Genomic DNA, 12696 nt, shown 5'->3' on the forward strand with positions numbered 1-12696 from the left:
AAGAGAAAAATGCGAAATGGACATTTATTTTATATGATGTATCATGGTACGTTTGGAAATACATAAATGAATGCATTTTGGGTCTTTAAATAAATTTGTTGTGATGTTTTTGTTTTAAAAAGGATCAAAACAAATGGAGGATGGCATTATAGTTTGGGTGAGTGTTGAAAGCTAATAAATCTAGAATTTGTATAGTAAAATATGCATTTGATTTGATTCACCTTCGGGGAAGTAGTAAACGTAAAATATATATTATTTTGCATGAAGAATGTTACATATATAATAGATTACATAGAAATGATGATCCAAGGAAGTGAAATATGAATCTCAACCAATAAGACTTTCTACTCATTTTCTCAATAGATGGAAAAATGTGTCAGCGACTTGCTTTTTATTCTTCTTTTACCAATAACATTTGGATGCCTTCCTACACTTGGCTAGGTTTTCAAAGTGCTTGGATGGTTGCATTCTTATCATCTATTTTGCTACATGAAAATAATATTTATTTTAGAGGAAACCCTTGCCAATGACCTATTGTTGATTTTTTTTTTCAGTTGGTTTGTATTACACTTTATAATCACAGCTTTGAACCATTCGTGTAAGATATGCTTTGTCTTTAGTTTTTAAGTTGTATATTCTTATTTGTGGCCAATATAAAAGATACTCTCGGGGTGGGGATGTCAATTTTTAAAGCTTAGAAATTAGGTTTTGAAAGGTGGGTATAGTAACTTTGTCATTTTCTTGTATGGGTTAAAAAGCATTGGTCTTTATTGTGTCTTACAAGGAATGAGATAATATGACTTATTTTATAAGAAGTTGTATTGATAGCATAAAGTAGTTTACAATGGATGTTTTCATAGTATATTAAAAAGAAACTCTAAAATAAAGAAAAGATACTTATTTTTTTCATACGATACCATTTCCTAGTTATAATAATAGGAGAAAGGAGCACTTGTGTCAGAACACGCGTCATGAAGATTGAATCATTGAAATAGTAGAAAACGTAAGAATTAGAAGACATAGAAAGATGTAGTGCAATTGGTTATTCCATAAATGACAGCAAATTGATAGTTGTATGATTCTTTTTTTGGCGAAGTTGCAGAGAGAGATAGAAAAGTTTGCTTTTGTACTTATGTTTATGTTTCCATTATCATCACAACTCTTTCACAGCATCAAACTCACACCCTTCCAGCTGAATCCAAGATGCTTCATCTTTCGTCACTGTTAAGTTACACATCATCAATACAATTAACTGTGCTAATAATTTTTATATTTTACTTCTGATCATAGTTTTTATTTTTCCATTCTGGTCTTATATATATATATATATTGTCTTTGCCATTATGTTGTTTTGGTATACTCTTTAGTTTTGAGTTTCTTTTTATCAAGTTACCTTGTCAGCAACTAGCAATTGGGTAGGATGTCAGTTTTTTAATCGACAATATTAAATCTTAATTAGACATGGTTTAATCACAAGGATAACTAATATATTTAAAGTTATATTTGTTAGTTTATTAATTTGAAGTACCAATTGAAAATCAGTAATTGTTATAATGTATCAAGCATATAAATATTTTACTTTGTTAATTAATTAGAAAGCACTCTAAAAGTGATTCTTGAATGTAAAAAATGTTACACCATTAATGTATTTCAATCAAATTCCGGTTTTAATCCTTAGTTAATAACGGAATATTCAACCAGAAAAATAAAGGTGAAAGTTTATAAGATTGAAAATGATGTGATAATTTGAGTGTTTTTACGTTAAAACTAAAACACCACACTTAATTACAATAGAGATTGAAGTATAGATTTGTTCTTATTCACCATTATTGAATTCCAAAACGTTTGCTTGATCTTTCTGAAGAAACCTCACTTGTTAATTTCCTGGTTTAGCCAATCATGAATGTGTGTACTTTGGGAAGCTTATTGCATACGAGGATAAACTTCTGTCTAGAAAAAGAAACCTTAACAACCAAAAAATGAGAATTTGAAAGAGGTAACTGTACTTTCATGTTAACATCATGGGATGAGAATGATGTTGGGACCATCCATTTTTTGCAGGTACTTATGCTCTCCATTGTGTCCCTGAACTTGCTAGCTTTGAGGGTCCAATTTACAGCTTGCCACAAACACAAGAATCTGATACGTTTCAAAGAAATCATATCATAGTTTCCCACTACTTTGTTACTCTATATATAAGCCTCTCCCTCCACTTTAATTTTCCATCATCAAAAACAAAGAACCTCTTCTTTTTTTTCAACTTATTAACTTCGATTCATACAGGGTCATAAGTCGATTTTGGTTTAGAAGAAAGGAAGCATTAACCTAGGTGGGATCAGACTTATCTGACATGGCCATGGTGTATGGTGGTAGAACAACTTCACTCCCATCTCAAGTCCTCACCTTTCACTCCTCTGCTAAATGGAATGACCACTTTGATGCCTTGAAACAAACTAACAAACTGGTTTGTTCAGGAACTATCCTTTGGTTAATTAGTGTATCATGTTTTGCTTCACTTTTCACCCCAAAAATACAAAGGTTTTACTGAGATAATTTTTCATTGATACAGATGGTGGTTGATTTCACTGCTTCGTGGTGTAGACCTTGCAAACTCATGGACCCAGTTATCCAAGAGTTTGCTGCCACATTTAGAGATGTTGAGTTTGTCAAGATTGATGTGGATGAGTTAATGGTATGATCACTCAGTCCTTTTCACTATAACTCATTAGGTCCTAATTTCAAAATCATGCATTACATAAACTCTCCTATGGGTAAAATGTGATAGTTTTTGGTAAAATTTTGTCTAGGTTTCTATATTTTACAAATGATGATTTTGGTTTTCATATTTATATAATTGGTATAAATTTCATCCCTCGTTCATAAAAATTGATGAAACTAAGTAATGACATGTTAAAAATATGAAGATTAAAATCATCTATATGCAAGGTCAATTTTGATAAAAAGTTTACTCTTATTATGGTAACTGATTTGGATTGTGAAAACAGGGGGTAGCAGAACTTTTCCAAGTACAGGGAATGCCAACTTTCATGCTAATTAAGAAAGGAAAAGTGGCTGATAAAGTGGTGGGAGTAAAAAAGGAGGAGCTACAAAGGTTGATTGAGCAACACAGAAAATGAATGTGTGATCAAGCACTAAACTAAAATCAGCAAGTTCACTTCAACATATATTTTTACCAGATCTTCTTGCTAGGCTCAATCTTTCATACTCACGACCAGAGAATATTGAGTGTTTTGAATGCTTTCTTTGGGGATGTTTCTCATCATGTTTCGTTCCCTCGTGTATTCTAGTTTAGTCCAATTTTCTGTTTTTTTTTTTTGAAAAAATAAACAAAAGGAAGAGCCAACAACTCATAGGATGCTGAATAAGTTGGTACCATTATTTCAAATAAAAACAAGTGTCATTGTTTAATGTTCACATCACAATTTAATATTTAGACCTATTTGCAATTTGTAATGTGTCGGTGCTGATTTTAAGCCATGAATGATAAACGACACAAAAGGGCTCTGAAGCATCCAATTTCTATATAATATATATGTATTAAAAGGTCACATCCATTGGATTGGTTAGTGATATTTGACACTTTATCAGTATCAATTACAATCAACATTATTAGCAAAACAACACACCTCTCTCAGAAAAAGAAAAAGGAATTTATTTTCAAAGTTCTGATGAAGTAAATGCAGAAATCGATAGACATATCATGGGACCAAATGCTCTGCCACTGTTAAACGAATGTAGATTCTTATAAGCAAATATCTTCAGACTAGTCATTTTCATAGCAATGAACAAGTAGTTTTGAATGAGAGGTTGTTTCAACCCCTCTATGTGTAGCCTTTGTCAAAATGATTATTAAATCACTGATTATATTTTCCTTATTTTGTTCTCTAAGAGCATTTGGAGTTGGATTCAGAGTTTTCCAATAAAAAATCAACAATAATCCATTTAGGAAAATACTTATTCTCTGTCCTCAAGCTGGTAAAAAAATATCACCTTTAAATGTTTGGGCCATTTGGGATTGCAGTAATACAAGACACTCGGACAACTCAGTCCCTTCAGTGCAGAATGTTATCTCCCTAATCATTAGGAAGGTCATCTCAGAAAATACCATCAATTCCTCTATGATATCTTCCATTGTAGAATTTGCAAAGCAATTCAGAAACCAAAGACTCAAAAGCAAGTGGTCTAATTGTTTTAATCTACCAAGAACTTGAATTTTGTTGCAATAAAGCTCACTCCTTAAATGAGTATGGTTGGTGGAAGAAATCTCTCCCTTAGATCATAGCTACCGACTGTTCTAAAAATAAATACGGTCATTCAAATAATTCATTCTTGTTTGGGTTTGATTTTGTCCATTTGTCTATTTAGCTACTTGTTTTCATTTAATGATATTATTTGGCTTGATGTCAATTGCAGAGTGTCGTAGTGGTGTTTCTCGTGCAAATCTCTGAATTAGCTTAGCTTCTTTTGATGGAAAAGACCTTTTATTTCACTGAAGTTGATGTCTTTAATAAATGATGGCATTGTTAGCAGAAACGGTAACATCAAATACTAAAATGAATAAACACAATTATAGAGGATAAAAGTTATTTAATTCGAGATTTAAATATGAATAGAAGGAAAAAGTGAAAAGACAAAAAAGGTGAATAAACATATTAGGACTGTAAATATTCCCATCCATTCAATAATGCATTTTAATATTGATTGAACACAGTCCAGGACCCTTATAACAGCTGAAATCGCTTTATTCCAAAGTTACACCTCACTGCAGACATGGTAGTAACATGCTTGGTTTATTTGTATTATGCACACTTTTCATGTCTAAGACTAAAGTTGTATTTTAAGTATTTACACCGTAAACTGAGCTCTCACCTCATGTGTTAATTGGGAAAAAACCACAACACATGAAAGACTAAATTAGTCATCAGTGTTGCTCAAAATCTTTTTCAGCTCATACTTCTGTTGTGTGGTAAGCCTTGATGGGAACATAACATCAAACTTGATTCTCAAGTTTCCTTTCTTTCCAAGTTCCTTTGAGATGGGCATTCCTTCATTTGGGACCACCAACACAAATTTTGGTTTCACAACATCAGTCACTTGAATTGTGAGCTCTCTTCCATCCAAGGTTGTTAAATTGAAAGTCTTTCCCACAAGAGCCTCTACAAGTAAGATTTTTTGTGTCACAACCAAATCATTTCCATCCCTCTTGAATAAAGCATGTGGTTTTTCATCCACCACAAAGATTAGATCATCAGCAGCACTAGCTTCTGCTTCTTGGTTGCCTTTCCCAGGAAATGTTATTTTTGTGCCTTTCTTCCAACCAGGTTTGATATCTATTTTCAGTATCTCTTCCACAGTCTTCAACTTACTGCAGACACCAAAAAGAGTAAACTTGTGAACCCAAAAGCACGTATTTCCAAGCAGTCTCAAATGGTAAAAGGTAATAGAAAATAGGCCATATTTGAAACACTTTCTATTACCTTAACCAACTCACCACAAAACAAACCTTAAACTCCAATATCTTTACGAAACCAACATATTTTATGCAACTTACTAATTAATAATTTCACTTTGTTTCTATATATGACTAAAATAACGTGAGAGGACTAACACAAATCCCAAAATAATAAAAAGATATCTTCTTTCTCCACATATGGCTACACAAGTATGCATGCGTGCCTGCTAAAGTGTGTGTACGTGTTATCAGGCCTGGTCAGTGAATAGCCAAAAGAGAAAACAGCCAAACCGGAAGTGGAATAGCAAAATAAGAAGAAAAATATGTTAATAGATCAAATAGAGTGAATGAATCAAAGTCAGGAGTAAAATGTAAATTGTCCAGTAATTTACAAAATAATACAGAAATTGTGTCTTGGATTCTTTTATGATATGATAAGATTCATGAGCCAAATGTTGAACAAGAATTCATCCATATTCAAGTACAGTGTAATCCCAATAAATATCAGAAAGTTTTGTTTAGATAGTTTCAGAATTATTACAATTTCAATCAACATCATGGCATATATAGCCCATAAGCACTAAAATGAATTCCTCTTCATAAGGAAAATGAACTCCAAACAAAATATTTCTAAGGCAACATGAAACGAAACAACAATTCAACCATGCATATTCCCCAGCAAAATAATTAAAACTACAAACACACACAAGCTCCACCACAAATGCAAGAATTAAGACATGAAATGCAAGATGAAAACACGGATATTACCCGAATTCATGATGTATAGTCCTTGAGATCTTCAACTTCTTTTTGCAACCTTTGTAAAGTTCCTCAAGCGTGCACAGCAATTTTCTCTCAACCACCCCAACGTTCTCGTTCTTGGGGACCCTAACACCCCCATCACCCTTCACCTTTAAAGAGTTCAAGGGATAGTGGCCATAAAAATCGTAGATCTGGCGCTTCTTGGGGTCGCTGAGAACATCATAAGCCTCCGAAACCTGCTTGAACTTAGCCTCAGCTTCTTCTTTCGTAACAGTGTGGTGCTGATGGTTCTTATCTGGGTGCCACTTCATGGCCAACCTCTTATATGCTCTCTTGAGTTCTTCATCCGAGGCATTGCGGTTCACCTTGAGGATCTTGTAGTAATCTCCTGCACCCATCTTGGTCCAAAATTCAACCGAATTGTGAGCGAAAAAGTTTGCCTTTTTTTTTTCAGCAGGGTGGAGAAAAATTATGTGCTTGGGTTTGGAAAGAAAAAAAAAAGGGTTGGGTTTGACTCTGTAGACGTGGCTGCAAAAGGGGTTTTGTGGGAGAGTCCAATAACACCGAATCTACTAGTGGTAGCTGTGAAGGAAGAAAAAATGCACAAGCGAAAAAGTAGCAAAAATCACGTTCAATGTTCAGAGATAACAGGGGAGAGAAACACTGAAACAGAGAGGCAGTGAGTGAGTGAGAGAAAGAGAGAGAGCACGAGAGTTTAAGGTTGAACACTTGGATGGTGATGGCTAAGAGATAGATAAATATCGATTTGGCATTTTGATTTTGAAATTTCTGAGAGGGTTGTGGCTACTACTCGGTGGTATTGCAGTATCAGTATTTCCTTGTGGACAAAACTGTTCAACAAGATCCAATTTATAATGCCCAATACTGCTAATAAAGAAAATGTTGAAGCTTTTTTCTCATTCCATTTTGGTTTTTAATTTTTATTATCTTTTCAATTTAGTTTTTTCACCTTTTCGTTAATTTTTTTTAATCATGTAACTAGATTCTATCCGTTAATGATATCTAGTATATTTAACAACGATACAAACATGGCATTATATTATATTGTTTTGTAGAGAATCAATCTTTTTCTTACAAAATTTAGTTATTAATAGAGAAAAAAAACTTCATTTTTATTACATTATTATATTCATAATGACACATCATATTACTATTGTATCATATTTTATATTTCTGTTAAATAGTATATGTTAAGTTTATTATAGGTAGGGCAAAATTTAACAATGAAATTCAAATAAAGTGATTAATTAACGAAGATCAAATAAAAGGACCAAATTTACAAAATAAAAGTAATATGGGTATAAAATACAATTACAAGAATTTTGAACAACCTATTAAAGGCACATTTATGCTACTGATAAGAAAATGTAATTTCACGTTATATTTATGAGATTTGTCTTAAATGCTTGTATCTCCCAAATTACGGAAATGATACAAAATTGAAATTTTCGTAACATTTGATTTGGAGTTTAATAAAATTAATCCAGGATCATTAAATTAATTAAGTCCAAAAATGAAACTTACCAAAGGTCTGTCATAAAAAAATACATTGATTTTAACCTTTAAATAAACTCATAGAAAATATTTTTAACTTAAATCTTGTATTCTTTTTGCCGCGTGCATTTTTTCAGTTTATTAAATTAGAAAATAATTTTATTTACATTGCTATTTTAAAGACTGAGTTCTCTATATTAACATTGTTTTTCTCTATATTCTATACTTTTTTCAATATATATTTTCCATAAGTATATGATTGTGTAAAGTTTTTTTTTCTTATATTAATAATTACTTATTGTTTAAAGCTTTTATTCTATAAAGAACACGGAACCAGAAAAATTAAAATAAAAATAAATAAATAACAACGAAGAGGCGGAGCGGAGGCGACACCGTTACTAACATCTAGCTAACAATTTTCAATGAAGTTTTTTCTTTTTCTCGGTAACTTTTTTTCATTCATGCTTTTGTTATTCGTATTTTAGGTAATAAATATTATGAATTTTGTTGTTGATTGATATCAGAAAAAAAAACTTACCTGATAATCATTCATTCTTTTTTTTTCAATAGATATTTTGTGAGACCAAGACATTAACCTTTTTGATGTATTTTTCTTGCCTCCGAATGTCTGAATTGTCGAAGTCGCTCGCTTTCCTTCAATCCGAGCCGCTCGCTCCTCTACGACCGCTCGACCTTCCGTGTGGATTGCACGGTGAGTTTTTTGGACAGAGGGGGGAGGTACCTGCAAAGGCACCCCGACGCTCTAATTAGGCGTCTGTTGAAGGAGTTATTGCTTACAAAAGAATATTATGGTAATTGAGTATTATGAACTCAGTAGAACGTGAGTAGAATGTAAATGGAACGTATGTGGCTTTTAGTCTTGGCCCTATATTTATATGTTACCACAAGCCTCATAAAATATAAACAGACTTACTTTAAAGACTTTTTCCGAATTGTAAGAAGTTCAGTATTTAGAGCTTCCTCAAGAACTTTTACCCTGGATGCTTTGAGGGGAGTGTAATGATTATACATGGGTGTTCAGACGAAATCCTTGTGAAAGGTACCTCCATTCCTGTCACTATTGTTGAATGATTGTCTGCCTTCTTTCTTACTTCCACCTGTAGAGACTTATTGTTGTTTCTTTCTTTGTGAGATTCACATATCCTCCATACGGATGAACTTAGCTACTCTTTCTTGGAGTTTTTCCATAGTTTTTGGTGGTCGCGCATATAATTTTTAGCAAAATATCTTGGTCTCAAGCATGAAGGCAAATTGTTGATAATAAAAGAGTGACTAACCTCTCTAACTCACCGTGCGGTTTCATTGAACATGAAGGCCTTTAAAGTTTCCCCTTTCTCCTGTTTAGTATTTACCAATTTCGCCGGGGTTATCTCTTGTTTTTTGATTGGAGGCGTATTGCCTTCTAAAGAGGGTTTCTACGATGGCGAAGCAATCCCACTATGTTTTGGGGAAAGAGTGTTATACCACTCCAATGCCTCGTCCTTGAGTGATAAGGAGAAAGTCTGCATATGACGGGATCACTGTCCGTGTAGAACGCTATTGCATTGGTGAAGTTCTTGAGATGATTGTCGGGATCTATCGAGCCATCATACTTCTCTAATGTAGGAAGATTCTTTTCCGGCATTGGAGTTTGCATGATGGTCGCCGTAAAAGGGAGTAAACTAGTAGGCCGAACGGTTTGGAGGGGCGATGGTACTCTCCTTCCTTTACCGTTCGGGTTGGTGTGCTGCGATGGCTGTTGATTACGACTTCTCTCGTTTTCATTCTCTTGGTTTGAGGCAGACCACTCGGTATGGAATCGTTCTGCCCTAAGCGCTGCAATCTCCTCTGCGTGCTTTCGCTTCAACTCCTGCTATGCTTGCGCTTGTGCTTGTATGGTTCTTGCCTGGGCTTGTATCTGTGCTTGCATTTGTGCTATCAAATCTCTGGTATTCTGTTGTTCGTCCATGCTCCTCGTGGTCACCATTTAGGCTTCTTCTGCTTTCTCTCGGTCCCACGGTGGGTGCCAAAATGTTTCGATAGATATTTTGTGGGACCGAAACACTAACATTTCTGACGTATTTCCTTGCCTCCGAACGCCTTAATTGCCGAAGTCGCTCGCTCCTCTACAACCGCTCGGCTTTCAGTGTGGACCGCACTGTGAGTTTTCTGGACAAAGGGGGGGAGGTACCTGCAAAGGCACTCCGACGCTCAAGTTAGGCGTCTGTTGAAGGAGTTGTTGCTCACAAAAGAATATGGTAATTGAGTATTATGAACTCAGTAGAGCGTGAGTAGAATGTGAATGGAATGTATCTAGCTTTTAGCCTTGGCCCTGTATTTATAGGTTACCACAAGCCTCATAAAATATAAACACACTTACCTTAAAATTCGGGCGGCTACTCATAAACAACTTTATGAATATCTTTTAATCTGATATCTTTGATTATATTTATTCTTTGCTGGATTATTAGCCCAATAACTTAAATGTTGGCCCAATTGTGGCCCAACATCTTTTAATCTAGTTTGAACGAGCGTTGCCCCGGTTTGACCTTGTTGACGAGCGTTGTTGTTGACGAGTGCTGCCCTAGTTTGATCTTGTTGACGAGCGCTGCTACAGTATCAAGATCGATCGGTTTTGGATGCTAACCGTTTGGCTTAGATATCATACTATACATTTTCCCTTCTCAAAACTTAAATATTGATCAAGGAAATATTTAACATAACATAAGAATAAAAATATCTAAAATTCGTGTGAATTACAGATATAGATATAAAGAAGCCTTATCTCTATAAATGATTAAAATATATTTAGTTGATAAGAAAAATATTATTAGAGATATTTATATGATTTTATTGAAATTAAATGCTATTATTTTGTTATATGAAAAAATCTCACATTGTTAAACATAAATTATGTATATTTTTCTTTCTTAATCTCCCTAAACACCTTAAAACTATGAGAATAACAAATTTTAAATTAGACACCATATTAAATATAATTATTGTGTCAAAAATATTATGCCATCTCTCTGTAAAAAAAATATTCTAAGTAATTCCTACTTCCTTAAACGTTACTAAGAAACATATTTTAAAATATTCAAAATTTATATATTACTTAAAAGTTAAAAGCTAATAGTGATTTTACAACTGTCAAAACGGGTTAAAAAAAATTTTAAACCGACCTAGTCCATCATGAGTTATTGGGTTAATCGGGTTGGCTCTAGCTCACTTAATTACAAGGTTTTTTTTCAATTAAAACAAATTATAAAAATTTTCTAATTCAAATCTAAATAAAGGGAAGAGTCTTAAATTATTTTTATAATCAAACATAAGATTTCATTCACATAAACATATCACAAAACCTTTTTAATAAAAAATTGGCTTAATACCTATTTTAGTCCTTATATTCGTCAGTTTTGTTCAAACTGGAGTTTTTTCAATGTTCAAAGTGGTCCCCTTTTTTATAAAATTTGTTCAATTGAGTCTTTTTCGTTAACGACATTTAAATTGCTAACGACATAGAGTCCACGTAAGGAAAACAGAATGAGCTATCATGTATCTCGCCCCGTCATCACCATCTTCCCCCAAATCAAAAACCTTAATTTTCCTTCTACCATCTCGTCGTCGTGCACCACACTCAGGCCACCATCTTCTCCACATTGTCGGACCACTGTAAGCTTCACCGTTAGCAATTGTGCAAGCCACCATGAATCAATTAGGAAACCCAATTTACAAAAAGAAACCCTCCACTCCAACGGATCGAACCCAAACCTCGAGCCCAAATCGTTATGCATCATGGGAACCACCATTAACATCTTACCATCTTGAACTTCTCCATCGTGAACCAAAGAACTCGACCTTCGCGAAAACCTGCAAAGTGAAACCCTAAAAATCATATGACCATTGAACCTGCAAAAAACTCAGAATTTGTAAATCTCCTACGAACATCAACCCTAGTTTGCACAATAGTCACTAATCTTTTCGAACCAAACCCTAACTTGCACAGATCGCATTCAACCCTCCAATTGAAACAAAGATCCTCTATCGCAATAGGTTGCACAACCTTCTCCATTATCAACACAAATCGCTAAAATCCAATTCACGATGAATCCCTAATTCGCGAAATCGCGCCTCCTCCATGAAAACTTGAAAATTCCCAAATTACACCATTATTGAACTCGTTCAACCTCCATGGATGACACAAACCATCTCTGCCAGGAGCAAAACCCCAAATCGCATTCCATTAAATCACAAAAACCTACAAAAATCAAAATCAACCACAACCTACATAAATTAGGGTTTTTGATTTAGGGATGGTGATGACTTGGCGAGATGATGATATTGAATCAACCACTGTGAGCACTAGTACATGACAACTTATTCTATTTTTCTTACGTAGACTCATGAACTATTTAGACACCGTTAAGAAAAGGACCAAATTGAACAAATTTTACAAAAACAAGATCACTTTAAACGTCGAAAAAACTCGAAGACCACTTTAAACAAAAATAACAAATATAAAGACCAAAGTAGGTATTAAGCCTAAAAATTTTAGTAAGCTCATAGTGATTCAAATTTGTTTTTGTATAAAAATTGAGTTATTAAGTATAAATTTGTATAATTTTCATGTTATCTATAATTATTTCATAAAAAAAAAGATCATGCGAGCCTTTATTTCAATATTTTGTAAAATGATTAATCCAACAAAAAACATCTATTAGAAAATTAAATGGGTTTGTGAGTCAAACCAACTCACCACGAGTTCAACCCAGATGAATCAGATTCTTAGTGAGCCGAGTTCAAAATTGACCTGTATCAAAATTTCAAAAGAAATTCAACACAACCTAACTCAAACCCATAATGAACCTAGTTATCTCACATTTCCAATCCATTTTGAAATTACTCTATAATTTTGTATATCTTAACTAATTAAACTTGTGAGAAGA

At 33.7% G+C, this 12696-nt stretch overlaps 2 protein-coding genes across 2 annotated transcripts; one reads left to right on the top strand and one right to left on the bottom strand.

Moving 5' to 3' along the window:
* Positions 1 to 2212: 2212 nt before the first annotated feature.
* On the top strand, positions 2213 to 3467 carry LOC124828230 (thioredoxin H2-like). Its single transcript, XM_047301479.2, has 3 exons — positions 2213 to 2464; positions 2570 to 2692; positions 3006 to 3467. Exons 1-3 carry the CDS (start codon positions 2351 to 2353, stop codon positions 3135 to 3137), a joined length of 369 nt encoding a protein of 122 aa, XP_047157435.1. The 5' UTR covers positions 2213 to 2350; the 3' UTR covers positions 3138 to 3467.
* A 1177-nt stretch (positions 3468 to 4644) lies between these two features.
* LOC124828229 (uncharacterized) lies at positions 4645 to 7083 on the bottom strand. Its single transcript, XM_047301478.2, has 2 exons — positions 6242 to 7083; positions 4645 to 5386 (listed from the first exon to the last, which is right to left on the bottom strand). The coding sequence occupies exons 1-2, from the start codon at positions 6631 to 6633 to the stop codon at positions 4936 to 4938; spliced, it is 843 nt and encodes a 280-aa protein (XP_047157434.1). The 5' UTR covers positions 6634 to 7083; the 3' UTR covers positions 4645 to 4935.
* Between the last annotated feature and the right edge of the window lie 5613 nt (positions 7084 to 12696).

The sequence above is a fragment of the Vigna umbellata genome, chromosome 1, assembly GCF_029865625.1.
Source record: "Vigna umbellata cultivar VRB3 chromosome 1, Vumbellata_1.0, whole genome shotgun sequence".
NCBI classification, from domain to species: domain Eukaryota; kingdom Viridiplantae; phylum Streptophyta; class Magnoliopsida; order Fabales; family Fabaceae; genus Vigna; species Vigna umbellata.

Bases quoted from the DNA above. Each gene is read 5' to 3' on its own strand.
- LOC124828230 (XM_047301479.2), top strand. From the start codon at position 2,351: ATGGCCATGGTGTATGGTGGTAGAACAACTTCACTCCCATCTCAAGTC. The intron at 2,465-2,569 runs GTTTGTTCAGGA...TCATTGATACAG, and splicing joins TGAAACAAACTAACAAACTG to ATGGTGGTTGATTTCACTGC. The intron at 2,693-3,005 runs GTATGATCACTC...TTGTGAAAACAG, and splicing joins TTGATGTGGATGAGTTAATG to GGGGTAGCAGAACTTTTCCA.
- LOC124828229 (XM_047301478.2), bottom strand. From the start codon at position 6,633: ATGGGTGCAGGAGATTACTACAAGATCCTCAAGGTGAACCGCAATGCC. The intron at 5,387-6,241 runs GTAATATCCGTG...TGGTGTCTGCAG, and splicing joins ACTATACATCATGAATTCGG to TAAGTTGAAGACTGTGGAAG.